The 27,568-nt window shown below is 44.6% G+C and overlaps 1 protein-coding gene across 1 annotated transcript in view; it reads right to left on the bottom strand.

Moving 5' to 3' along the window:
- The window catches only part of wdfy3 (WD repeat and FYVE domain containing 3), a 49,125-nt gene extending 29,714 nt beyond the window's left edge, over positions 1 to 19,411 (bottom strand). The window contains exons 1-14 of the mRNA XM_029163399.3: positions 19,114 to 19,411; positions 12,945 to 13,155; positions 12,024 to 12,147; positions 10,514 to 10,623; positions 8,094 to 8,318; positions 7,715 to 7,907; positions 7,191 to 7,377; positions 6,946 to 7,112; positions 4,709 to 5,188; positions 4,453 to 4,563; positions 3,915 to 4,108; positions 1,842 to 2,113; positions 1,559 to 1,756; positions 722 to 805 (exon numbers count right to left, since the gene is read on the bottom strand). Of these exons, the coding sequence (XP_029019232.1) occupies positions 722 to 805; positions 1,559 to 1,756; positions 1,842 to 2,113; positions 3,915 to 4,108; positions 4,453 to 4,563; positions 4,709 to 5,188; positions 6,946 to 7,112; positions 7,191 to 7,377; positions 7,715 to 7,907; positions 8,094 to 8,318; positions 10,514 to 10,623; positions 12,024 to 12,147; positions 12,945 to 13,155; positions 19,114 to 19,142 (2,585 nt within the window). The 5' untranslated portion in view covers positions 19,143 to 19,411. The remainder of the gene's footprint in view (positions 1 to 721; positions 806 to 1,558; positions 1,757 to 1,841; positions 2,114 to 3,914; positions 4,109 to 4,452; positions 4,564 to 4,708; positions 5,189 to 6,945; positions 7,113 to 7,190; positions 7,378 to 7,714; positions 7,908 to 8,093; positions 8,319 to 10,513; positions 10,624 to 12,023; positions 12,148 to 12,944; positions 13,156 to 19,113) is intronic.
- Between the last annotated feature and the right edge of the window lie 8,157 nt (positions 19,412 to 27,568).

Raw genomic sequence — 27,568 nt, 5'->3', positions numbered from 1 at the left:
ACTGGTCATTCGGACAAAGATGAATTCATTTAAAAGGAATAATGGAGAGATTTGTATTTGAAGTAAACATAACTTAAGCTCACTTAGTTTATACTTTATGGGTTCTGATATAATTAAAAAATGTAAAAACAGGTGCTGTTGTTAGGTTTCTACACCCACACTGAAGAGCTCACAGTGAAGTACACAAACAAGGACAGGGGCTTTAGCATCTCTAATGGTCAAATTAGTCCACTTCATAAATATGCAGCGCTGGAGCTGATCCAGACACACAGACGGGGAGACAACCAGAGGAGCCCCTGAGTTTCACCTTGACAGCCATTACAGCGCACAGAGCGTAAGGAGTACACTTTAAACAGACAGAGCGATTTTTGTAAATGAAATTCAAAGAGTAGCAGAGTGTGGATGAGGGGCTGAGGAAAAAAAGATGAAGGCAAAAGGGCAGGGAGGAGCGATAGGGAATAAACGCCTATTTTAGGCCGAGAACAATTCTGGCTGCTGCTTCTTCCCTGGCTTATTATAGCTATGGAACCACAATTCAAACAACGTCAATCAGACAACTCAGAAATGACAAATATTGTGTTTGGTGTTAGTCATTTGTGAGTTTCTCCACACAGACTTATTTATTTCTATTTCCTAGGTGTGGCTGCTTTTAATGTGACCTGGTGGTGAAGATGATGGGGGGAGGGGATGAGGGGGAGGAGTGGCAGAGCGCTGTAGCTACCTCTTCCTGGCGAGTGCCGGTGTGCCCCACGGCGAGGGCAACGAGGTCTCGTGAGTCAGGCAGGGAGGCACCTGCTCCGCACGACTGCATGGCAGCACACACATTCACAATGGGAAAAACACATCCAAACACAAAGGGACAGATGCACATGGGTATACGTGTATGCACACAAACACAGAACACACAGGCCGACACCCATTTGCACACGCAGCCGTGCAGATGGACCAGACCGAGGATGAACAGCCAGACAGCGGCAGAGGTTAGAGGAAGAAACAGAGCACAAGAGAAGACAGGGAAGAAGCTGTTAGTGGAAAGCTGACAGAGGATCCGAGCTACAGCTGGAGCACATGCAGAGTAACAGCTACTAGTGCACGAGCTGGGAGTGTGGTGTCAAAATGACCAAGCAGGTCAACAGCTGCTGTTAAAAGTCTATATTTATACTTTCAGTAGTTTTTTTCAGCACGAAAACACCGTTCTGAGCTTAAGCCCCACGTTTAAAACCAACAACTGAGAAGTGGATTGTGCGACCACACTCAAATAAACACAGAAGTTTATCATTTAGATAAGACCCCAGGGAACATGAAAAGCTTTTTAAGAGAAACCTAAAGCTGATAGAGGATTATAAAGAGGGTCTTGATCTACTAAGTGTTCTAAAAAAACTAAAGACCTCAATACATCAGGGAGCAAACCTTCACCACCCTGTGTGTTTCGTACTGCTGCTGCAACATGGAAATTTCCCCATTGGGCGACGAATAAAGGTCTATCTTATCTTATCTTAAACCAAAGCCACTATTCAATAGGTATTTCAAGGCTGCCCACATTCCCTCCTGCGCTGACCTGTCAAAGGAGTCGGTGGCCATCTTGTAAAGGTAAATGAAGAGCTTGCTGCAGTGTTTGAGTGTGGGACAGACACTGTCTCCTGCACAGCCTCCAGAAGGAGCCTCGTCCTCCAGCAGCCTTTGGAAAGGCTGAGCGTTGGAGGGAAACACGCCGGTCGGGCCCAGCTTCTTAGTGTCTGAGAAACATCCCAGCAGCCTGGAGGAAGACGGACAAAGTGTTGCTGTGATGTCAACAGAGAGCGGGTAAACCACAGAGAGGCCTCGTCCTGTGAAAACCTCACCTTACAGCATCAGCCAGCTTCTCATACTGAATCTCTGTGCGGAAGAAGTGCGAGTTGGCCGGCTCGTAGCGCATGGCGGCTGTGAGCGTGCAGAAGACGGTGTGGAGCAGCTCAAACACCTGGTTCTGGTTGACCCGCTCCCAGCCGTGCCGCGGCGGCTGGCACAGCGAGCGCTCCATGGCCACCAGCAGGGAGGTGACGTACACGAAGCCTCCCACCTTACGGAACACCGTGCGGGTGCGGTGACTCTCCCGCAGCACTGCCAGCAGGGCCTCGAAGGAGTGAAAACACAAGCGGATCATTAAACTTTCTTCAAGTTTTAAAAAGTAGTTATACTTACATGTTTAAAAAGCACAACTTATGACGCTTTCTCTGAGCAACATCAGTCGGCACATTATATATTCTGAACATGTCACACTCCCAGTTTCTCTGCATTATTTTTAACTTTCTTAGTTTACATTTCGGGGCTCATTATATTTTCTTGTCACTTTTGCCGTCTCATCCAGCCGTGTCTCTGCTCATCGACTCTTTTTCTTGCAGTCAGACATTTATGAGCCCTTTGGGGTTTTTTGCCTCACTGACTGGGTTTCGCTTCAAACATTCTTCCTACTTTCATGATTTGTATTTGCAGCTAACAAAAACATCAATCTGAATCTAGCCTGGATTTGAGTTTGGAGACCTAAGACGAGCCTGAGAGCTCAGAATCACAGCTCAGAAAGGCAGAAGAAGTGATGGAGCTTTTGAATGATACAGGGGAAGGGATTCATGTCAGGGGAAATGAGTTCTTTAACACTGAGGACTGTCTTCCTGGCTTCTGTTTTTGAAAGAAAAAGCTTATGTTATAAATTCGTACAATAAAAACAGGCGACAAGATAGGTTGTTGAACATGCATACACTATGTGCCAGCTGTTCCAGACAGACCAATAAATACATCATCAGTGCTTCAATTACAGAAACTAAAGTATTGGTACAGTGTCTTATTAACTGTGTCTCAACCACACAGACGGAACAGATAGTGAAACAACTGCTTTTGAATCTGTGTGACATTTGTGGCATTTTTCAGCTGTTGAGTTGTCGGAGTGAAGAAATTCAGTGTTTTGCGTGTCAGATTCACGCAGGCGACATAAATCTCATTAATATCAAGAATTACTTGAAATTACTGCTCAGGCACATCATATATCAGGCTAAGTAAATGGGACAGTCGCAGCTATGTCTCCCACTGGAGGTGCGGTGATTAAAAGAGAAGTAAAAACAGTACGTTTCTGCTCAGCTGAGCCAGCTGTTTCCTGCTGCATTAAAATACTGCCTCACTCAGCACAACAGTTTAAACCTATAACAGGATGTTACTGCTTTCCTCTTCCTGTTCTATGGAGCTGGGAAATGACCACCAGGCTATGACTATGTGCTGTGCTGAAAAATTGATTTTGGGTATTAACTATTAACTACCAACCACATAAAAACATCCAGGATTAGAGGCCACATAAAGTCTGGACAATTCCCTCGTAACAGATCACAGGGTTACATGTCAGCTTTCATAAGACTAATAAGCTCAGTTTTGAGATTTGTTTGTGCATTTGTGGTACTTTTCTTTCAACAGCACATAATCCCTGATGACTAGTGAGAAAAAAGATTTGATCTTTGCAGTCTGACGGCCATAATTAAAATCCATGATTGGGAAAACGTGCAAAGCGCTGACGCGTTAATCCACCCAAAACCTTTAGAAGGAGCAACGTGAAAATGTGAAATTTGAAAATGCAATTATGCTCAGAAAATGAGCTGCTGTCCGCGTGTGTGTGCATGTGTGTGTGTGCGCGTGTGTTCCACTTTAGGTAAAGCTAACACTCGGTGCAGTGCTTTGAATGTAATGTATATCGATTTTGAAATTCCACACCTCTCTTTTCTCATTGTTCACACTAAAACGAACCTTTTACTGATAATTTATTGATGCTGATATTCTCTTGGCAAGCTCTGCTTAACTAATTAGTAAATTCGGCTGTATGTTGAGATTCACGTTGTGAACCAATGAGAAATTAAGCCTAAAGTGACTGATAGAGAGTTTGTGTAGGTTGTTACCCTTAAAATATCCGTCTTGAGCTGCAGTTCACTGGACGGTGCTGAGTGCATGAGGCCCAGCAGTGTTCCCATGTCATCATCACCGCTGGGCGACAGAACCAGCTGCTGAATGATGAGCAGCGCGTGTTCTCGACACTGACGGTACTTCACGATGTTGTGAACACAACGTGCACCTCCAAATTCCCTGAACAGAGCTGGAAGGCAAAAAGAAAGAGAAGAAATTAATGAAACCTCACACTACTTCTATGATCCTGAAGTCTTATTGTGGTGTGACGCACGCACTGTGACTTTCTACACTCAAATGTAATTCAGGTCTCTTTATGTGGGACTGCCAACTGAGTGTCTCAACATAGATTGTAAATTTAATCAATGGTTGGGTGTAGAGAGCTACAGCTATTACACACTGTAAGTGGCCAGTCAACCAAAGCTGCCGCTCATTTTTGTCACTCCTAACTTTTCTAAAGACGACCCAGACACATAATGACCTTAGGACACTACCAAGCTGGTTAAAAGCACATATGAGCGTGTGGCTGTTTACCTGCATTAGTGTTGGTGGTGTTGGAGCCCTGCAGGAGCACAGTTAGTGTTTCCATCACCAGCCAGGCCAACTGCTTCTGCTCCTCTGCTACGGTGTTGTTTTTAGAGTCAGCTACAGATACAGGAGCCATGAGCGGTTAGCATTCTGCAGCAGCAGGACTGTACTAATGAAGGACAACACAACACTGCAACAACGCACTTCTTATTTCTTACTGAGTTACTAAATCTATACGCTAATTCACGCTGTTTCTTCTCACCTTGGTCATTATTCTGTGGTTGCTGCTGTGTGGCCGGGTCTTTGAGCAAGGCAGCGTACTTGTGCAACAAGTTGACCAGCACCTCCAACAGGCCAACCTCCCGCAGCACATCGCTGAACACGGGGTCGTGCCTGGCCAGCTTCAGCAGCGTTCGCACGGCCGTGATGCTGCAGGCGTGAGACGTGCTGGACTTGAGCAGGACGCTGACGCTGAACAGCTCTTTGCACGGCACGTAGTTGAGGCTGAAGACAACGAACTCCAGCAGCTCAAAGTATTTGGCCTGTGCCTCGGGCAGCTTGGCCACACGCTCAGCAAACTGCGACAGGGTGTGCTGAGACTCTAGGATGAAATAGTTGGCTGGCTCAGCTGCATAGATGTTTCCGACGGCGTCCAGGAGCATGCAGGCCAGGCGGCTTGTCTTGGCCCGCAGGAAAGCATTCTGGAGGACTGCAAAGGCCTGGATGTTCCGCACTGTGTGGCCTGGAAGACAAGATAAGAAACATCAGAGCAATACATACAGCATGCCTCTGATTGACGTTTTCCCTCAGTGACAGAGGAATTAATAAATCAAGTTAAGTCAAGTTAAATGAAACTGTAGCATAAACAAATGCTGGAAAAGTGAATCTGTCAAAATATACATTATATACATATACCTATTCATTTACAAACTACTTAGTCCTGTACTTGTTTAAGAGGAAACTGTAAAACAGAATCCCAGAACAGAACAGAATATTGGCAACAGAATGTTGCCATTATTTCCTTCCTAAAACAGCAACAATGGTTTTAAGTTTCTAGTAACAGACCTTTGAGAAAACTGTGATGCCAAAATTCATGTCAGAAAAAGAAAAGACACTGAACTAAGTTATATATGGTTGACATGTAAGAGCATTAGAAATGAGTATTACTCATGACCCACATTGCGCAGGGTCAGGGGAAGGACTTGACCTGTTTGAGGATTGAGAACCTACCAAAGAACACTAAACTATAACACGTACAGAAGAACTGTACAAGAGTAGCACTCAATTGTGACACCACACCCGAACCCAAGACTGCAGTTAAGTACATGTGTCAGGCTAATTAGGCCCGTTAGGCAACTCTCACACCATGACGGCTTCTGGTAATGACTCTGCACACAGACACAGCTGTCATTCTGGGGGTAAACACGCTGTGTATGCCTGTGCGTCTCTGAGCAGTTAGTGGAAGCGTGTGGGACAACAGCTACCTGGTTTGGGCCATCAGTCTAAAATGTGATGTGTTAAAGCCATCACAAGCTCTCCCTTCATATTAAAGTGGCATGTGTACAGAATCCCTTAAAATTTAAGATGCACGTAAATGTGATGCGACAAACTGTAACCATATAAATAGAAGGAGCAGGAAGGGGCACATCAACATTAAACCCACAGCCCAAGACAACTATGCAGCCAACTCCAAAGAGCCTATTTGTATGCAAGAGGCGTTGGGCTCCAGCAGTGTGACACGCAGCAGAGTTGCCATGGTGTCTGTCAACAGGTTAAGCTCTCTGGGATCTGCCAAGCATCAAAGTCATTTCAGGGATTAAGATCTGACAGAAAGATACAGCAGCTCAAATATATGTGAGAACTTTTCCGCAAACAATTCCTCTTCTGTTCCAGGGGTTTGGTTGAACGATGCGGGTGGTGGCGTGGATTTAAAAGAGGGGCTTGTGACAGTCACTGGGCACTAATGCAGAGAACCTATGCAAAATAAAGCTTGGTCAAGTCCCTCTGTTTCTTATTCCAACAAATAAAAAAAGTACTTGTTATACTATACTTGGTATATAAGTAACAACACAAGACATAACATGACAGGCAAGGAAAGAAACATTTGCTGCTAAATGAGAAATCAGGAAGAAAGAATGTTGACGGGCTGAATTGTTTTAATTTAATTAAAAGACATTCCACTCAGAGGATTCATTCTGACTGACTGTCAATTACAACAAAGTGGCTGTAACAGACAGATGACATAATGTTCCATTTCAGGATTACTTCACATATTATATCATTATGTAGAGGACAAGATGTTTTTCTGAAACCTTTCAATCATGTTAGTGAATGTTCTTCTGTATTACCAGCTAATTATCTCTGGGACCATGTTTAAATGTTTAAATGTCAAGCCTCCTCCAGACTGAAGGATTAAAGCATGTGACTGGTGCATTATTAGTTTAAACTGTAAACCCTAGCTAGCAGATAATTTAAATAAACTAGCCAGAGGTTAAATACCTTTTCCAGAAGGTTGAGGGAGAATGAAGCCAGGCAGCAGGAAGGGGGCTCCCGTTGTCAACCCAGCAGGCTTCAGATCTGTCACTCCATACGTAGTCAGGCAGGTGACCAGGTTGACCAGGTCTTTCAGAGCATCCTTTGATTCATCTTCCTTAGCCTGTTCCAATCTATACACATGGAGAGAAGCCTGTAAGTTACTCATAAATCCACCCACCAGCAATTTAAATTTACGCTCTTTGCTGTACCTGAGCATGAGGTCGCAAAGAAAAGTGTATCCCTGACACATTCGGAAATCGTCCAGCAAGGTCTGCGACACATCGCTGGAGTCTTTGAGAAAGCACGACAGCCCGGCGAACATCTCAACTATCTCCAGGGGGGAGAGGTCGTCTGACTGCTGCATGTTCTGAACGCACGTGGACAGGCATTCCTTCTCTGGAAATGAACGAAACGAGAGAGCAGGTATTTAATGAGATGATGTGTGAATAAATGTATCTAAATTAACTTGTTCTAGTAGCCAAGCCAAGGAGCAGCTCACTGTCCAAACTGAACCTTACTAATACACTGTAATAGATTATTTGGGTGCAATGGATGCATAGAGATTTGTTCTCTCTTAGTTTACAAAATATTAGCCACATAAAATGACAGATGTTTGTTTTGCCTGCTCTTCTTTGTTGGACCTCTAGATTATTGTTTTAGAGTTTCCATGAAAAGGATTACGCTGTATTTTCATCTTGCCAGCTGTGGATCAGACCAGGACATTTGCATTCACCATGGATGTATTTGACCACGTTGACACTGAGGCCGTGGCGGGAGATAGTAGTGAGCACCTCCCCCGCGCTCCTCCTCCAGGGCAGGTTGTGGGGGGGGCACCAGGACGTGATGGCACTAAACAGCAGCTGCAGGTCGTCCTTCTGGGCCAGCTCCTCCGCCGGGGACACAAAGGTGCAGAGCTTCACCAGGATCTGGTGAAGAGAACAGGTAATTGACACCAGCTCAATCTGCGGCCCCAAAATGACCCAAAAGAATGCCTCTTGCAAAGTCAAGCTCATGTATTTCATCACGGAGATAAAAGGAATTTTGGTTGATGTTCCTTTGTATCATAATAAGGAAAACTGCTAAATGTTAAGAGACCAACATCTTGTTTTTACCTGGACAAAGACTTTCTGGAGCAGCGCCCTGCGGTCGCCAAGGGACAGCTCTGGATGGGGGGGACCCTGGCTTGGGATCTTGTCCTGGGTGGGTGGAGGCGGTGGTGGCGGCTGCTGGGGGGGGCCCACGGAGGCTTCAGCCATGTGTGGCAGGTCGAAAAACAGGTAGAGGCATTTGACCAGCGTGGAGGGCACGGACATAGTGGTCATGCAGTCCACCGTTTTCTAATGGGGCATTGAAGATAAGGGATGATGAACATAACAGATGGTTAATGAAAGTTAATGAAATTTATTTAATAAAATAGCACAGAAGGACCTTAAAAGACGGATCAACACAAAGTAAACATCTGCAGAGTAGCAGGCGGCTTCTGCTCTTATAAAAAGGAAAATGTTTTTGTTTTAGTGTTGCTGTGGTAAATGGGTGTTTGTTATGTGATGATTCACTGTTGTATCCCTATGAATAAAATAAGGCAGGAATGGCTGCGAGGGCTTGAAGTGTGTGTACCCTGTCCCTTCTACAGTTCCACTGAACATGTGAGTGAGGGCAAGGGAACAGGCTGGAGATGGGGATGGGGTTCGCGCTTACTGAGGCGGATGATTAAGATAATCAAACACTGCCTTCCACACACACACACACACACACACACACACACACACACACACACACACACACACACACACACACACACACACACACACACACACACACACACACACACACACACACACACACACACACACACACCTCGGACTTCCTTTACACCTACACACACGCTCTCTTGTGGGTGTGAGTAGACAATAAGCACACATACTGTAGTAATTGGTTTAGATGATCCTTCATTTACTCCAGGATTGTCAGTCACCCACACACATGCATTAACGTAACTCAGCCCCTCAGCTGATCGATGGAGAGAGGAAGTGAGGGAGAAAAAGAGAACAGGACATTGACAATGGAAGTAGGTAGATGGGTTTAAAGTGAGTGAGACTTGACCTGCATACTGTGGCAAACCTACTGGCTGTGCTGCAGGTTTAAGGTCACAGTAACTGTAAAAACCCAAACAAGGAGGAAATCAGAAAGGCCATATTAGGTTAGGACATATTAGTTGGGTCTGTCTGTGAAATGGAGGAGAGAGTGAGAGAAAGAAAGTGATACTAGAAAAAGGCAGAAATCTGTGTTTGGAGAAGAGAAACAAACACACGAAGGATGCCGGTTATGGAAGGTGCTCCTATAAAAACGAGGTAGAAAGACAAAGGTTCTGATAAAAATTAGGTTGTTTCATTATCAGGAAGAGCAGGAACAGGAGATGAGAGAGAGAGAGAGAGAGCGAGAGAGAGAGAGAGAGGGAGCATTAAAGGGAGGAGGTGACGTCAGGTTTATGGGAGCTGCCAGAAGAATCCTTTGTTTCACTGTCTGAGACACCAGTAGAAAGGAATACAAACCCATCAAAGCCAGTCACCCACACACAAACACAGACTGTACCTGTGTCAGCCGTTACAGCACTATGGTCACTGTTGTTGCCTGGTTTTCAGAGGGACTGGAATGTGTTACTCTCGATTAATATGAAAAAGTCTGGGATTAGAATTTAAAAAAGGATTAGAAAGGGAAAGGGAATAACATTTCGGGCCCCTTTTGCCAGTGTCCCCTTTTATATAATTTAGATATAATGGTAATGAAAGCTCATTTTCTGAAAGCAAAGTTTTGAAAACCATGCATTTGAAACAATCCAGCATAAAACAAACACAAACAAAACAGCACTACATCACAGCGTTCCCTCAGGTTTTCACATGTATTACTGTAGATCAAGAGAAAGAAAAGTCGGGCTAGAGAGGTTTTAACACATGCTTGCAGAAGGAAAGAGGAAGTGTTCGACTCGACAACAGTGAATTTCTGATGTGCAGCAGACCAGGAAAATCATGCAGCCAGCTGACAGTGAAGCTCAGCTAGGACCTCCAGAGGAATGCGAGCTGAGAGTTCGAAAGACGTCTGCTGCCACAGTACAAGAGCAAAATACAAGCTTACTGTTCAAACGTCAAACTCGTGGGCCGTCTTTGTAGCCACTATAAGGTTTACAATGTGTCACTGGTGCTAAATTGACATCAGCCACTGTCTGTGGACTTTCTCGCTGTGGCTGAATTGTTGCTATGTTTGGATCGACACATCGTGGTTGCAATCAGTACAGTAAAGGTAGCTTAACATACAAGTGTGTGGGAAAATAAGCTGGGATGGTTCAGGTGGGAATTTGTACATGTACTCCAGAGCCTAGCGCTCAGTTTACAGAGGATGATGCTATTTTCTGCTGCCAGATCAAAGAAGGGAGATGCAAGTGGGTCAACGAGATGCAGAAACTGAGGAATCACATTTTTGAGGGTAATCCTCACAAACCCTGCACTAAAGGACACAATGTCATGTTTCTACCAACCTGTCCAGATGAGGCCAACAGATTGATGGTGGTCAGTAGCATCCAGCCGCGACTCGCCTCCTCGCTTTGGTTCACCTCCAGAAACTGGACGATGGCTCGACTGGCTGCCTCTGGAAAAACCAACGCACACACACATTAACAGTTCACTGGATGGACAGTGGCAGATGCTGGAACAATGATCGGTTAGGTAACAAATAAATCATCTCAATGAATGCGGGAAAGTGTGGGGTGTCGTCTACAGGAACAAAATCAATTAGAGGTTCATCAAAACGTCATTAACACACAATATGATGTGATTTGTGTGAAGACATGATGTAAACAAACATAAGGGTAAACTATAAACTGTACTGTCATACAACATAAGCAGGGCTTTAATCACAAGTGGTCTGACATCACATTTATCTCCATATTAGGCAAGTGCTGTTTATGTGTTTGTTCAACTGTGTTCACAACAGACACAGTAATAGCTTCTATTGCCAGCAGTAGACTGAGACTCTTACTTTACACCTGACCGTGATGATGATGCAAAGTGCAGCTGACCTGCAGGTAGTGAAAGCAGCAGCAGCAGCAGCAGCAGATTTATAACCCTACTGCAACAACTCACATATATTCTGTCTGCTTTAGATGAGAGGAATAAACACACTTTTGAGTCCAGTGGATCACAGTTTAGAGAAAACCAAATTCAATGCTTTAAAGTCGGTTGAGAGCCTGAGTCAACGGCTGACTCAGTCTGCAGAGGCCTGGTGACCAGCTGGAGGAGCGCGTGCTTACACTCTGTTGCAAAACCAGAGTTGTTCCATGCTCAATAACAACACATCACATGTTCCCACAGAGACACGAAAGAGACACCATCAAGAAGAACCCAGAAGCAGACAGCTGGAAACTTGAAAGTGAGCTTGTACATCTGTGAGTCTGTTTAATGTGTTTCATATGAGGAGGCCACAGACAAAGCAGCTGGAGTTAAAGCTTTGAGTCTAAAGCTGCTGGCCAGTCTTTAAAGTCAGATTAAAGACACATTACATTTGTCTGTTTGCAGAAGAATTGGATTTTTTTAAATTAAAACATGAGTAGAATCTGTACTTTGTCAATTCAGTTACACCTTCGTCTGACAGTACAGTACATACAGTAGATTTTAGGGACAAAGTCCACATTTGTGCTAGTTTGTTTTAGTCTTTGTACTTTCATCAAATACATAAAGAATCAATGGCACTGGTAGATCACACATTTCATTCCAGAGGTGAGATATAATTCTACTCTTTAAACCGCTGTTTTTGCATTAAATAAACTCGTTCATCCTTTCACATTCTTTCGGCATTGTTTGTCAGCTGCTACAGGCTAAAACGACTTCTTTAGACGTCTTTATCAGCAAATTAAAGAAGAACACACCTACCCAAGAAAAGAATTGGTCATGACAAAAAACTGCAACAGATACCAAAGGAATAAGAAATAAAGTACTAATGTTTCAGGGTTGCATCCTTACAGTCAGACACTGTGTGATGATGTGATTTACCTGTAGATTTATTAGAGGCTCTTCGTCTGATCTCGGTCACCATAAGTCGAGAGACCTGTGTGGTGAACTGCAGCAGATCAGAGAACTTCTCCGTCATGCTGCTGGGCGGAGCGTTGCCAAACACCTAAAACAGAAACATCAGCCATGACTTATTAAAAACACATTAAGGATTGATTGGTTGACTGCTTATATTTCTACAAGAGAAAAATGCCATTCACTGCTATTAAATAATGCAGCTCCTCACACGAGGTATCACAAAGATGAGGATGCACAGGTTCTTCCCATGTCGTAACTCTGCTTTTAAATTCTGATGTGAACTATGCCACCAGTGAGTAAATCACAGCCAGATCTGAGATTCTCTCACTGACAAGTCAAGAGGCCTTTGATAGGGACCGCACTTAGACCAAACCACCCAACAGGTGAAACAAAGCCATGAGCATTTGGGCATGTCCCCCAGTATTAGTGTGTATATAACACCAGGGTTGTAATACTGGTTGAAAAAAATTATACAAAACACAAGAAAGGTACTTTAATAAATTTATTGGCTATTAAGTAGAATGCTGTGTCATGTGACAATAAAGCCTGACTTAAATACTGTAACATAAATGTGGACATAAACCTTTGCCAATGACATGCTGAACATAGTGAACGCTAGTCCTGAGACACGACTGTGCTTTGTTTACTGCATTTGTCTATCAAGTTAACCCGCTTGCAGCACATCACTAGGCTGATTTTCATTAGATTATACTAGAGGCTGTTGAAACATAATCTGCCTACTGACCCGAAAAAATGCTTTCCATTAAAGTGTCACATCTGAGTCGTTATGTGAATTGATAACAGTTCTTGAAGAGCAGATTTGTAATAGAGCTCATCCTGCTGCATTTGGAGCCCGCCTCCCTCCACCTCCCCCGTGTGACTTACCCTGTTAAACACAGGAAGCATCATGTAGAGCTTCTCCTCCTGCTCCTTCTGAGTCATGTGACGTGGAGGGTGGCACAGTTCAGAGAAGAGGCGTCGCAGGTGCATCAGACCCAGCGCGTTGTCCTGGGGGCTGCACTCCTCCTGCCTCGGCCGCCCCATGATCCTCTTCACCATGTTCATCTTGAGCGGCTTTGTCAGGGCAAAGGTAGCCCTGCAAGAGAGAGAGAGAGAGAGAGAGAGAGAGAGAGAGAGAGAGAGAGAGAGAGAGAGAGAGAGAGAGAGAGGGAGAGAGAGAGAGAGAGAGAGAGAGCGAGAGAGAGAGAGGGAGAGAGAGAGAGAGAGAGAGAGAGAGAGAGAGAGAGGGAGAGGAGGTCAACGTACACACTGTCTAAGGTCCAGAGAGTGTCTTTCTTCAACCATTTAGTTTTAAACGAAGCCTTACAGAACCCATGACTGATATTAATTTGATATAGCTGCTCCTTGGTTGATATATATTTAGCTATTATTTCCACAGCCAATTCTCTCCAGAGTATCTTTAAAAGGGTTGCTAGGAAACTTCAGAGCTGCAGAGCCTACACACAAAACACACCAACATCCGCTGATGAAAACAGAATAAGCGGCCTGGCACAGTGGATTGTAGTTACTCATCAATCTCCAATACAAGCATTTCTCATTTATATTCATCATAACAAAGGAGGAATCCTATACATCAATAATTATATGACGACACATTTTGAAAACGTTGAGTCTGCTACTTAAAATAGGTGATAGCATTAAATGATTTCTTAAAAATTCACCATGTATGAATCAAGAAATTGATGTCAGCGCTGTAGTCTCACTTAAGTCTATGAAACCTAGAGCACAGCAGGCGTCCTCGGGGCACGAGCCCCCAGAGGAGGGCAATTTTTACTTGGCAGGTTTTTCTGTCTGTTTGGCCGCATATAAATTGGATTCCATCACTATGATATCAAAGTTGCTGGCACCATAGAGATACTGGGGAAGAGGTTCAAGTGGCTTTATAATTGACTGAAAATCAAACAGTGAAAGATTTTGACTTGTGACTGAGTGTACTCATCTTTGCTTCTCCTTATGTGAACAACATCCCATGTTCTGTCTGTTATCATGCCTCTGTCTCTCTCAGCCTTTAAATGCTAAAAACAATGACCATTTATTTATAATGTAAAGAGACTATACACTCATAAAATCAAATGTATGTCGCCACATATTAACTTCAGTTTGTTCCATGGACACATCAAACTAAAACGACTGTTTGATGAATCTTCGGCATCTAAACTATAAAGCTACTACTTGTTTTCCCAATTTCCAGGAACGTGGCAGCTGTGGCTCTGATAAAATGGCTCTCGATGGAAGGCTTCAGTAACTGCAGGGCTGCCCTCTGTGTGAACTTGCACTCAAACTGCAATTACATTTAACATCTGCCGTTCAGTAGCCATGTTCATTTAAGTGCTGAGCACTGTCCACCTGGTTAGAGCTTGGTGCTGAAATCGCAGTAGGTAAAAAAAGGCTGCAAAACATCACAAATGTTTATAACGGCATCTCCTGAAGAAAATAACCACAGAGACGTAGGATGCCGGGTTACGCCAACACGCAGGAACACACACACACACACACACACACACATATGCGCGCACGCACGCACGTACACACGCACACACACGCACACACGATGGAGATCAAAAGAGACAAAACCTGAAAGGACCAAGGTTTGACATTTACAACACAGTCTTTGTTGGCAGTGACACACTTCACAGTTCAGCTCACACCAACGAGCAGCTCTGCCTGTCTACGATAAGGCCGACAGTCAACATGCACCGGAAACAAAAGCATTTTACCCAAGTTTGGTGAACATGCAGCTGAGATTTTCTGTTTTTGTTTTTCAGCGACAAATGCAGCAATTGCAAAATATATATTTTTTAATAAAGGCTCACTATCTGAACCACAGATTAAGGAGAATTTAACTGATTTCTGTGCTGGTCAATCCCCTCCGGCAGGGATCAACGAAGCGATAGCCACCAGAAGCAGCAGACACCGAGCCAGCTTCCCCCCCGCTGTGTCTGAGCTGAACTTCCCAATCACATAAAGAAAGGACTAAATGAAACTTGTGTGCTGCAATTTTTTTATTTATCCGATTTTTTTATGCTAATAGCTTATGTATATAAGTGTTTATAACTGTAAATAATATAATAAACAATTAATGTTCAGCATGAGAGTATAAAAAGACGGAGTCAGACCGGATGCAATCCCATGTTTATCTTGTGTAAACTTGGCCAATAAAACTGATTCTATAGATGAAGAATTCAAATAGATACTCCAATGTAAAGTACAGCTTTGTCATTGCAGGTGCACTGAAGCTGGAAAAACCTCTAACCTCTCTCTATTGGCTAATAATATTATTGCTTCACTTTTGAGTAAGCTACATATAAGAGACTGTCTGCGGAACATTAAGTATTTTCAGCCACAGGAAGTTTCAAAGAGATAGTGTTTGTTAAAGCAAGGAGTTGACTCATGGCCAAAATATCCTTCTGTATTAGGACGAATTATGAAAAGCCACAAAAGCCATAGTAGCACACTAACAGTTATGCCTTCACTGGACTGAAACACATCCTAGAATCAAAAAACTCCACCAAAACTGCACCAAAATGCTGCAGGAGGTTACGGAGGAATCTGGATGTGCATGTGTCCCAAATGTTTGTGTGATCAATCAATTACTGCACTTCCCCAATGAATTATTAACATTTCCTAATCAAAAGTAAATACTGCATTATTAGCAACCAGGACACAATTATGCCCAGTGTGTCCCATCAAGGTTGTGTTTGGGAAGGAAAGGTTTCCTGCTATAATGAGATGAGTGCGCTCTCAGCAGGCTGCAGACGTATCAGCTCCCTCCACAGCCAACATCTTTCCCCTCTCTGTGATGGCATATTTATTACGTTTGGCCCTTGCTTCTCATTTATGATATTTAATTATCCACAACCCACAAAGCTGTTCTTATCATAAATAAAACAACCCGAAACCTCGACTAGATGAATTCACAACTCTTAGGAGGCAGTGCAACCGGGAGGCATATTCAGAGCTGGCTATGAGAAAGAGCTACAGACCTCCTGCACATTGGGCCAAGCCAGTACACAAACAGCAGGGGTACAGAGTGATCATGACGTAGCTTCAGCAGCATCAGCACAAATCCCCGAGCTCAGCTGCTGCGTACGATGGAAACTCAGGCTGAGCCAGACAAGTCTGTTGAAAAGTTGCCAGTCATGAAGAAAATCTTGCTGGATGTCAGAAATTGAAAATCCAAAAGCAGAAGTGTTTGTTCTTATAAATATCCCGCCCTTGGACCAATGTCCTACGTCGCTGTGTAGAACAAGAACTATTATTAACAGAAAGAAACAATTACACAAGATTGAGAGGAGTCTAGTGACCTGGTCGGCACATTAACTCTGACAAAACCTCTGACATAAAATAAGCCAAGTAAATGACTGTAATTAAGCAATCGATAAAACAAGAAACCAACTAAATTAGCCAAACTAGCTACTACCTGAAACGTCAATGATAACCCTGTTACTGCACAGGACAGCTGGGAGCGCTACAGTAGGTACATACTGTACAAGGCCGTATTAATGTAAGTGTGCACCTCTCACACACTGTACATTGAAAATATTTCTTAAAAAATATTCACATTTTCATTAAAACAGAACTGAATCACGTGGTTCTGAACTGTAACATTTTTAGACATGGATCAAAGCCAGCATTCATCTACACCGATGTCCTAGGCCCTGGGTGAGTGCAGAGAGGACGGTGGAGCAGCAACGCAGCAGGGCCGGGACCGCAAACTGGGGCAAACACATGTCATACGACTCAGCATAAGGCTGAGCTGGAAAATCAACAAAAGGTTGGCAGTGGCAAAAGGCAGTGATCCGCAGACAAATGCAGGATTACAACTCACTCCTCCTACTTGGTAAGCAGCAAGCATCCAAACCACAGGCTGGTCCCACAATGTTGTTTAAAGCTGTTTATACCTCTACTTCAGCTCTGAGCTCTAGACCAGCGTTGGAGTTATAGTTTTGAGGTGCAATTATTATGATGTCAGGAAGGTCCACAGCTTTACCTTACATTCACTTTGTTTTTTCAGCTAACATTTCTCTGGAAACCTTTGCGGTTGTTCAACTAGCTGAATAAAACTAATTATTATTAAAGAGTATGAGCAACATTTTTGAAGAAAGCCTAACAGTCCTTCCAAGATATGACCTAAGAAAAATATGTGCGTTGGAAATGGCTGCACCTGAAGGAAGCGGGCTAAGACTCAGCAAAAAGCACAAGTGCATTTAATTCACATCTTTTCATCTCATCTTTTCAGTTTTATTATTTAATATAACCAAAATAAAGCATGCACTTTGATATTGGTGATTTGGTTGAAGGCTAATGAGCAGGAATTAGATAGTAGCTTTGCATAGTATTAAAAATGTACAGCACCAACATCAAGCAATACAATTATCAAAATAAAACTAATGATTTGGTTCTAGATCATATTACACTACGGTACGGTACTGCACAGTTTTTCATCAAATTACATCAAGCCTATCACGTCTTGGATGAGGAAAAGAAAATTAGTCAACGGCATCAATGGAATGTCGACTCATGCAGCGGGAACTGAGCTGGCTTTCTTGGCCTCCAGTCTTTTTCAAAGCATTCTCTTAAGAGGACGCCAGCTTCAATGAGTGTCTCACACAGTTAGCACTAACTCCTGGGAGATGAAGGCAGCCAATGCCCTGAAAAAGCCCAACTTTTCAAAGGCCGGGGTGGTTGTTTCTCTGGAAAGAGTGATGTAATCGCAGAAATGTGTCCTGACTGGCCGTTTACACGGGTAGGTGGAAGCTGGGAAGGTCCACTGAGAAAGAACTGGGTTGACAGGAGTTGGACAAAGCCAATTGGTGCACTGCAAAATGCAAATTGGAAGCATTAAAAGACTACGTAGGAGAGTGAAATCACACCAACATCCACACAAATGCTGTCTGGCTAAAAACTAATACAGACAAAAAGAAAAATTACAAAACACCTTCAATGCAAATGGCATGTAATTTCTGTAGCACACATTCAGACCAAAGGCTTATCAGAGAGTCTATTATAAGCCAGAACGACAGAAAAAAGATCATAATCCAAAACAAGTCTAGACAGGCCCAGAACACTCACTGCACATCAGTCTAAGCCTTTAATAAATAATGCCCATGGTGTCATCGTCCTCACCACCAGCCCACGACCAAATCCTGCTCTGGCAGAGAAACATTAATCACAGACAGGAACTCAAGCCTTTGAGCAGCTAATTTGTTTGTTTGTCACAGCTGAGTCTTTTCAACAGTAATTCTGCAATTCAGCCACAAATCCTAGGTAATTCTCAGAGGAGGATGGTTAAAACTAAACCATAATATACACATAGTTGTATATATGCACCCCGCTACGTATTGTGTGACATCAACACAGCCTTCTTGATGTATGGGTCAAAGGTTGACGTAAGATACAACCCTGGCCACGAAAACATCTCAATCTGGACTCATGTTCCAACAAATGGCGGCGAATAACAAGAACCATTGATTAACTGACGAAGGTGGTAAAATATGGTCATGTATTCTCTGTCATTGTGCTCTCATCTGTCCTATTATAAAGAGCAATGTCACAGTTATTTATATAATCAGACATTTCTCCAGCTTCATTCCTTTGATCTGATCTCCGTGAACATCCCTAAGCATGACTTTTAAAGAGCCTTGTTATAAGATACCACAGACGCTGCTGAGGCACCCATACTGTATGACACTATGCTATATTCAAAGAGTTTCCATCCTGTGTCTAGCATCACCAATGAGCAAAGACTTTAACAACATAATCCAACGAACCAGGATTTCTGCTTTCCTGTTCACGACAGCTCTAACAACAGCAGCATTTCATTCCAGACACTGTTGCATCCCACACTGTTTGTGATGGTGATCAAAGCCGTCTGTCCGTCTGTAAGCCCCTCTTAAACCAAAGGTTAAATAAAATGTGAGTGGACACCGACAATTCTTTCACTATAATAAACATGCAGTAAGTATGTATGAAGGTCAGCTTTGGACGCTAACAGTAAACAGAGAGACGAAGCACCAGCTCTTTATTTTCCTACCTGCTGTTCTCTCTCCGCTCTGCCAGCATCTCAACTCATCAGCAGCCCCACAGGGAAAAATAATCCACTATGAAACCACCAGCGTTGATTCCCGATTCCCCAAAAACCCGTCTTTCTGCTAGGAAAAGGCGATGACAATGGTGTCATGCCTTCCCCTCACGGCAGCGTGAGAGGAGGCGAGGCTACGTACGGAGACATGACTTGCCTTCATTGGCAGTGCCAGGGGCTTTGTTCGTCAGCCAGTTCACTGTGTGTGCATTTGTGTGTGTGTGGCCTGCCGGGACTGGCACAGCTGATCCCCCCATGACACCGGGTGGGGTGTACTGGGCTTTGGAAGAAGCAGAGGGGCGGGTGGAGTGAGTGGGTTCTGTCCCCGTCATAGAGGAACATACCATTCCAACCGGAGAAGGGGGGCACGCACAACCCACAGCATTAAGAATTCATCACATGGGGCTCTGGTCGTCATTATGTACATTCAGGTCCACTGAGCCGACATCAAATTTGTACCATCACGACATCAGGTCCTTTCTGAGACTCGCAGAGGGGACAGAGAAGAATCCTACAGACTATGTCAACCTGACCTGAAGCTGACAACGCTGATATTACAGGATGTAGTGGTACTATTTATGGCTAATTACTCATCATTCTGTGTATCACTTTAATCAGTTAATCTATAAAATACAAAATTCAGTGCATCGCAGAACATCCTAAATGAGACACGGAGCTCTTTAAAGGCTTTGCCCAAATGGCAGGTTCTGTCTAAATTATTCAGAACAAAAAAGCTGAAAATCCTTCCAAAAGTAGAATCTTCTAACAAAATGTAGTTTGTAGTTTAGTATTTCAGCTTTTAGTTTCAAATTGTTGAAAAGCTTTTTTTCTATTTGCAAATGTATATTTCATATTCATGAAGACGTATGGCCTAGTAAACAGCAAAACAATAAAGCATATGTAATCACAAATGGACTACAACAACAACAGAGGTCAACGGCATCAGAAAATTGTAATATAACGAAATAGAACATCAACCACATCACTTGTTGATTCTGAAAATATTTTGCCTGCCTGTCCTTTAACCAGATGGTAGAATCTAACATGTAATCAATTATGACGGTATCTTGCACGCACGCACGCACGCGCACACACTCTCACACACACGTGTGTACGAGCACACTAATGGTCCAGTACGTCGGCACCGGCACCGACACGGACTGCGGTGCTCTGACGGCTCATGACGTGCAGCCTCTTCCCTTGGGGGCTAATTAAGAATTATCCTCTTAAAACAGCACCGCTTCTTCTCAGGAAAGACGAAACCTTAAGTCCTGTCTGATGCAGTATCATCACAGACAAACAGCAAACGCACAGAACAGGCCCTCTTTTATTCTATATAATGCATTTCACATGGCTCGAGAAAGCTGCTAACGTGCACTGACAGAGAACTACCGCACACTTAGACTATGCCAGGAGCCTCCCAACCTGCAAAGTACACACCACAGCTCCCATTATACCACAGAAATGTACAAATAAAACGTATACATGCAGTACACCACCTGCTTTGTTCAGTGTCTCTGAGGAGGTGTACTCTGCAATATTCTGTAGCATCAGTGTCTTGACAAAAACTAAATACAAGCTGATTTGATCATATGAAGTGTTCGGGCTAACATTTCTATTGTCTCTTTGTTTGACTATTAAATATTTAGTCACAGAATCCTTTGCTTTGGTCCCGCAGAATAAACTCAGCTGAGTGACTGGTGACAAGAATTTCAGTTTTAATCTATGTTAGCGCTGAAAGTGCAGGGAAAGCAGAAGAAAGGAAAGCCCTGAGGTTACAGTAAAGAAAATCCTTTATTGTGACACAAGCAGTTGTGGATTTTAAGTAATCTCAGTAAATTTAAGTACATTTTGCCAAAATTATTTTAAACTCAGCGTCACTTGCTGCTGTATCCAAACTTTTGCACACGCTAACTGCTACGCAGCAGAATGCAGTCAGTACAATAAGGAGGGAATGAAATATTGATGGCCTTTATTTTAGACAATAACCATCCGTTAAAATATGTGAGGCTCAGGGCAGTAATTATCCTTAGGACTGTTCTTGCCAACATTGTTAATTCATAACCACGTTGTAAAAGGAACAGTATGTGGGTGCTGAACAAAATGACTGGTCGCTATGTCCAGATAAAAAGAAAGCAAACCAAGTGATATGTTGGTGTCAAACACCACAACTATGACAGTAAATAAAGAGTTACTTGGCATTGGGTGGGATTTTTTTTCATTTCATAACCCACAGAGCATAACTCGATCATTACAGCCAGTCAATAAACACTAGTGTAAACCAGTGTGAACATCTCATACTTTCATGATACACTGGACCAGTCAACTGAAGAAGACTCACAGGCAGATGATGAGACCAGACATATGGAGGCAGTATTCAGCTTTTTACTGAAGGCTGCCTTTCATTCCTCAGCCTACTGAGGGGCCCAGCTTTCCTCTGAAGTGGTGCTGGTGCCGGTGGGCCAACATGAATGCCTGACTGACGTGGAATTGTTGAAGCCAACCCTATGCAACATTTAAGTAACTCAGTTTGCTCCCATTATGTAAATACTTAACATCCTGCATAAAACTCATCAACTCTCAGATAGCGTTTGCCGAAAGGTGTATGTTCCTGTTATTTGTGTAAAACATGCCTGAACTAAATTGGATAACAATTAACAATAACAATATTTTCGTTTGCTGACCGCGGCGTAGCCACTACTTAGATTAGAAAGTGGGAATTAAGGATCACAATCAACAAATCATTTACTACGACTGAATACAGTGTTAACTACAGTAACATTAAAAGGAGTTTCCAGCTGTTTCACACACTGGGACATTTCAGAGCAGGTTAAATAGGCTCACACTGAGCACACAACAGTACTGAAGCAGGAAGTGACCAGCACAGGGCTGAGGACTGGATGTCTGCACTGCAGCATCTCGCGGTGTTTGTGCATTTGTAACTAACGTAAAACCTAGGGAAACAATTCTACGTGCGTGGTTTACAGGAAACCTACAGACACTGGGTCATTGTTAGAACTCAGACTGCAGAAATCAGACAAACATGAACACAAAAACACGATATTACAATAAGTTACTTTATCCTATTTAAGTTCTGTTTCCGGTTCGTTTTGCAGCGTCATTCACTGGAGACTAAACCTGCAGAAGTAAAACCACTCCTATCATGTGATCAGTGACAGTGCAGCTCGTATGGAAATGATAAACACTACACAACATGACGTTTGTGATATTAGTCTAATCGAGGACCGCAGCGGCTCCTGAGGAGGCCAGACAGGTGTCTGTCTGTCTGTCTGTCTGCTGGAAAGCCTCGTACTCCGCAACAATGCACTGGCAAGTCGCCACACACAGGTACCGTCAACGTGCACAGCCCGACGGGCACGAAACGAGGCCGCGTTACCTGAAAGCAGCACGGGAAACATGTCTTTCCTGGTGGATGACAACGCTACAGCAGCCATTTAACCCGCACAGCACAGTGTTTACCAACAGCCGTGCAGCGCCACGTCCCGCGGCTGCTCACTAGCAGCCCTCGTGGCTCCACGACTACGAGAAACGTCTCAAATTAAGTGATTACCGTCACTACACGGAATGAAACCAGCCAACCTGCGTGTGTGACCGACTGTCAGCTGCGTTAGCTTACAACACTACGTCCAGGTAGTTAGCTAGCGACCAGCTGATAGCATCAGAGCATCTGAACGATAACTGTCAGCGTTGGCGGATGTGTAACTGTATGACATCAAATAACACAAACTAACTCGTGTTTTGTGTTTGAAACGCGACACGTTTTGTAGCGGTGGTAGCTGCTGCTGACATGCTAACGTTAGCTTTAACGACGCTGTGGGGTAGAAACTAGCCGAGATGGTCACTCCATTGGATGCTAGCATGCTAGGCGGCTAGCTCGGCGCTAGCTAGCCGCTCCAGAGACCTCCGTGCCTTTGGTGTGTCCGCCTTCCACCTACCAGTAAGCAGCTTCTGCGGCGAAACACGTCGGTTGTGGCGGGTACTAGCGTCCACTGTGTCAACTAAGTCGGTGCGGGACGCTCCGTGCGCATCCATATGTCACCGACGATGCTTTAATCCCAGAGTGGTCGCAGCTCCCTCTCCTTCCTCCTGCCGGTAGCCATTTTTCCTCAACATCCAAATAAGCCGAGCTCGTCCCAGCGCGGATTCTCCTCCACGCGCAGCAGCAGCAGCCTGCGACGCGCGCGACGAAGCTGACATCTGTTGGAAATGTGGAAGAACACAGCGACTCGTTTATTTTTTTACTGACTTAACAACTTGCAGGTTGTGATGTTTATTCCATTACACGGCGACAGTTTTTATTGCTACAATTGTAACGATTGTTAATTACAATTATAGGTACAATGTTAAATATGTAGTAAAACCAGGTAAGCTTTGGACTTTGTGTGTACCTAATAAAGTGGCACGTGAGTCTGTTTTCGTTTTGTCTTTTCTCCCATTAAAAGTGAACCCAGCTGAACCTGCTGCTTCACGTTATTTCCACCTGAAGCCTCTTCTCAGAAACGTGCAGTGACTCGTGCTTCTGCCTGAAGCTCCGCCGTCTGCAGCAAGAGGACGCTGGAGGTCAAACAATCGGTTCCCACAGATCCCGTCTCAAACACCTCTGAGAAGGAGCTTGCAGTGCGTCGGGACTGAGTGACAGACAGCAGGTGTCAAAGCACCGTGCGGCTTTAATCAAAGGCAGCAGGAAACCAAACAAGACGCTTCCTGCGAGACGTTCTTATAAACCACAAACCACCATGACCTCAACTGGTGATTTAGAAACCATTAATGTCACACCTGAGCAGAGTTTAAAGCCGAGCGCCTGGTGCTGTGTCACAGCGGCTTGGTTTCAGTCTAATTCATGCAGAGTTTTAAATCAGTAAACGATCCCACTTTTGTCAGTTGGATCTTTGTTAAGTCTGCACTCAAACCTGTAATCAGCAGTTAAATGTATGTTGCATTGATGACTGGCAGTGGAAAGTTTTCTTGAGGGAAATGCCCGTATTACCCAATGATCAGAGTGTGTCTGACCTGAAAGTCTGCCTTGTTGTTCATTCCATTAGCTGCCTATGGGGACAAAGAAAGAAAGCCCCAGGCTCTGATTTCTCAAGTATTAGGAGAAGGTGTGTTTATCTTCAAAATTCACATCACACCTCTTCAGTCAAACCCACAGAAACTGAACTAGCTGCTTTCATACGTCACGCACGTTTCTGCATCGTGCGTCTCATTTGTGAGTTTGGAGTTTTGATAATATGAGTGTCTCATGTGAACGTGTGATGTTAGTATTTAAGTGTCTTTAATACATGTAAATATTCTACGTTTGTTCCACATTCAAGCTCACTGCACATTCAAACCTGAACTAGTCCTGTGGAACTGAGACCCAGTTCTGCTCAGTGAGCATCATCCTGCTGTGCTGGAAGAGCTGCTCATTCTGACAAACAATTAAAAGAGTCTCTGTTCTAATTACATGCCGGCATTTTACACAACACTCACGAACCTTCAGACTGACCTGTGGTTCTTTGGTGAATAAGGAGCAGTGGTGTGGAACAGTGTGGAGCTGGGGACACGAAGGCCCGATGCTCGGCTCATCAGCTGTGTGTGATTCTTGCCCAGTTGTGACGCAGGACTGTGCCAGTACTTGAGGTTAAACGTGGCATCGAACCCGTTGTGTTATATAATTTTGGAGATTTTAACATTGATACATTTTGTGTCGTCCTGAACATATCTGCAATTAAAGGTGCCACGACTGAGTCCAAAGTGTTCCCTGAACTGGGCTCAGAACCAAGATGGGTTTGAATGTGCCAACTAAAATAAACCGTGTCGTGGTTGGTTTGTTTCCCACCATGAAACAACTATGCAAACACATCTTTGGCAAAGAAGCCAAAACAAAAAGTGGGGTCTGGCCAACAGAACCAGATACGGGCCTGACTCCAAAACCCCTAGAACACGTCTGAACACGACGCTTACTGTAAGAACGCACCCGCGCTGAGGAAAAACGAAACCCAGGGCGTCAGCGCTCAGCGGCGCTAACCGCTCGTACCTGAGCATCACGTGCTCACCTGAAGGAGACGACGGGTGCAACAGCGAAGCCTTGATGAGCGTCGCCTCATTTAAAACACAAAGGAACAGTGACATTTCCACAGAACAACACAATGAGACATGTATAGATTCACTTCAACGTGCTGAGCAACGGCAACGGAAAAGCCTCAGGACAAGTGGGGTTTCTGATGTCTGAGTCTCATTTCGACAGAAATCATTAAACATTTTGTCGAGTTCTGGGTGTGAGAGATTGTGTGTTACAGATTAAACCTGACAGAAACAGAACAGAAAAGTGCACGTGTGGAACAGAAGCCCATGTTTGTACTTTCACTCTGAGTTTGATGACCCACTTCCTCGCGTCCCAGAAACGTTGGCTCCGGGATGGAGCCGCAGACATTCCTCTGGACCAGACAGCAGCAGGGGGTCAGAGCTTCTGTGTCCCCAGAACACGAGAACTCACCAAGAACAACGTGAGGAGACGCACAACAAATCAACAAATCAAATACATCAACGAAAGGTTCCATGTAATTCAATCCAGAATGTCTGCAGAAAAACAAAGGCTGCACCAGAGGTCTCTGTGAGAGAAGAACCCACAGAACCCACAGAAGAAGCCTCTGTGGGAGAAGAACCCACAGAACCCACAGAAGAAGCCTCTGTGGGAGAAGAACCCACAGAAGAAGAAGCCTCTGTGGGAGAAGAACCCACAGAAGAAGCCTCTGTGGGAGAAGAACCCCCTGTGGGACAAGAACCCACAGAACCCACAGAAGAAGAACCCTCTGTGGGAGAATAACCCACAGAACCCACAGAAGAAGCCTCTGTGGGAGAAGAACCCACAGAAGAAGCCTCTGTGGGAGAAGAACCCTCTGTGAGAGAAGAACCCACAGAAGAAGCCTCTGTGGGAGAAGAACCCTCTGTGGGAGAAGAACCCACAGAACCCAAAGAAGAAGCCTCTGTGGGAGAAGAACCCTCTGTGAGAGAAAAACCCACAGAAGAAGCCTCTGTGGGAGAAGAAGCCTCTGTGGGACAAGAACCCACAGAACCCACAGAAGAAGAAGCCTCTGTGGGAGAAGAACCCACAGAACCCACAGAAGAAGAACCCTCTGTGGGAAATGAACCCACAGAACCCACAGAAGAAGCCTCTGTGGGAGAAGAACCCTCTGTGGGACAAGAACCCACAGAACCCACAGAAGAAGCCTCTGCGGGAGAAGAACCCTCTGTGAGAGAAGAACCCACAGAAGAAGCCTCTGTGGGAGAAGAACCCTCTGTGAGAGAAAAACCCACAGAAGAAGCCTCTGTGGGAGAAGAAGACTCTGTGGGACAAGAACCCACAGAACCCACAGAAGAAGAAGCCTCTGTGGGAAATGAACCCACAGAACCCACAGAAGAAGCCTCTGTGGGAGAAGAACCCTCTGTGAGAGAAAAACCCACAGAAGAAGCCTCTGTAAGACAAGAACCCACAGAACCCACAGAACCCACAGAAGAAGAAGCCTCTGTGGGAGAAGAACCCACAGAACCCACAGAAGAAGAACCCCCTGTGGGAGAAGAACCCACAGAACCCACAGAAGAAGAACCCTCTGTGGGACAAGAACCCACAGAACCCACAGAAGAAGCCTCTGCGGGAGAAGAACCCTCTGTGACAGAAGAACCCACAGAAGAAGCCTCTGTGGGAGAAGAACCCTCTGTGGGAGAAGAACCCACAGAACCCACAGAAGAAGAACCCTCTGTGGGAGAAGAACCCTCTGTGAGAGAAAAACCCACAGAAGAAGCCTCTGTGGGAGAAGAACCCTCTGTGGGACAAGAACCAACAGAACCCACAGAAGAAGAACCCTCTGTGGGAGAAGAACCCTCTGTGAGAGAAAAACCCACAGAAGAAGCCTCTGTGGGAGAAGAACCCTCTGTGGGACAAGAACCCACAGAACCCACAGAAGAAGAAGCCTCTGTGGGAGAAGAACCCACAGAACCCACAGAAGAAGAACCCTCTGTGGGAAATGAACCCACAGAACCCACAGAAGAAGCCTCTGTGGGAGAAGAACCCCCTGTGGGACAAGAACCCACAGAACCCACAGAAGAAGCCTCTGTGGGAGAAGAACCCTCTGTGAGAGAAGAACCCACAGAAGAAGCCTCTGTGGGAGAAGAACCCTCTGTGGGAGAAGAACCCACAGAACCCAAAGAAGAAGCCTCTGTGGGAGAAGAACCCCATGTGGGAGAAGAACCCACAGAACCCACAAAAGAAGAAGCCTCTGTGGGAGAAGAACCCACAGAACCCACAGAAGAAGAAGCCTCTGTGGGAGAAGAACCCACAGAAGAAGAACCCTCTGTGGGAGAAGAACCCACAGAACCCACAGAAGAAGCCTCTGTGGGAGAAGAA

Source organism: Betta splendens, chromosome 9 (assembly GCF_900634795.4).
Source record: "Betta splendens chromosome 9, fBetSpl5.4, whole genome shotgun sequence".
NCBI classification, from domain to species: Eukaryota; Metazoa; Chordata; class Actinopteri; order Anabantiformes; family Osphronemidae; genus Betta; species Betta splendens.
The sequence above is the reverse complement of the archived record's forward strand: the minus strand, read 5'-3'. Positions and strand labels throughout refer to the sequence as shown.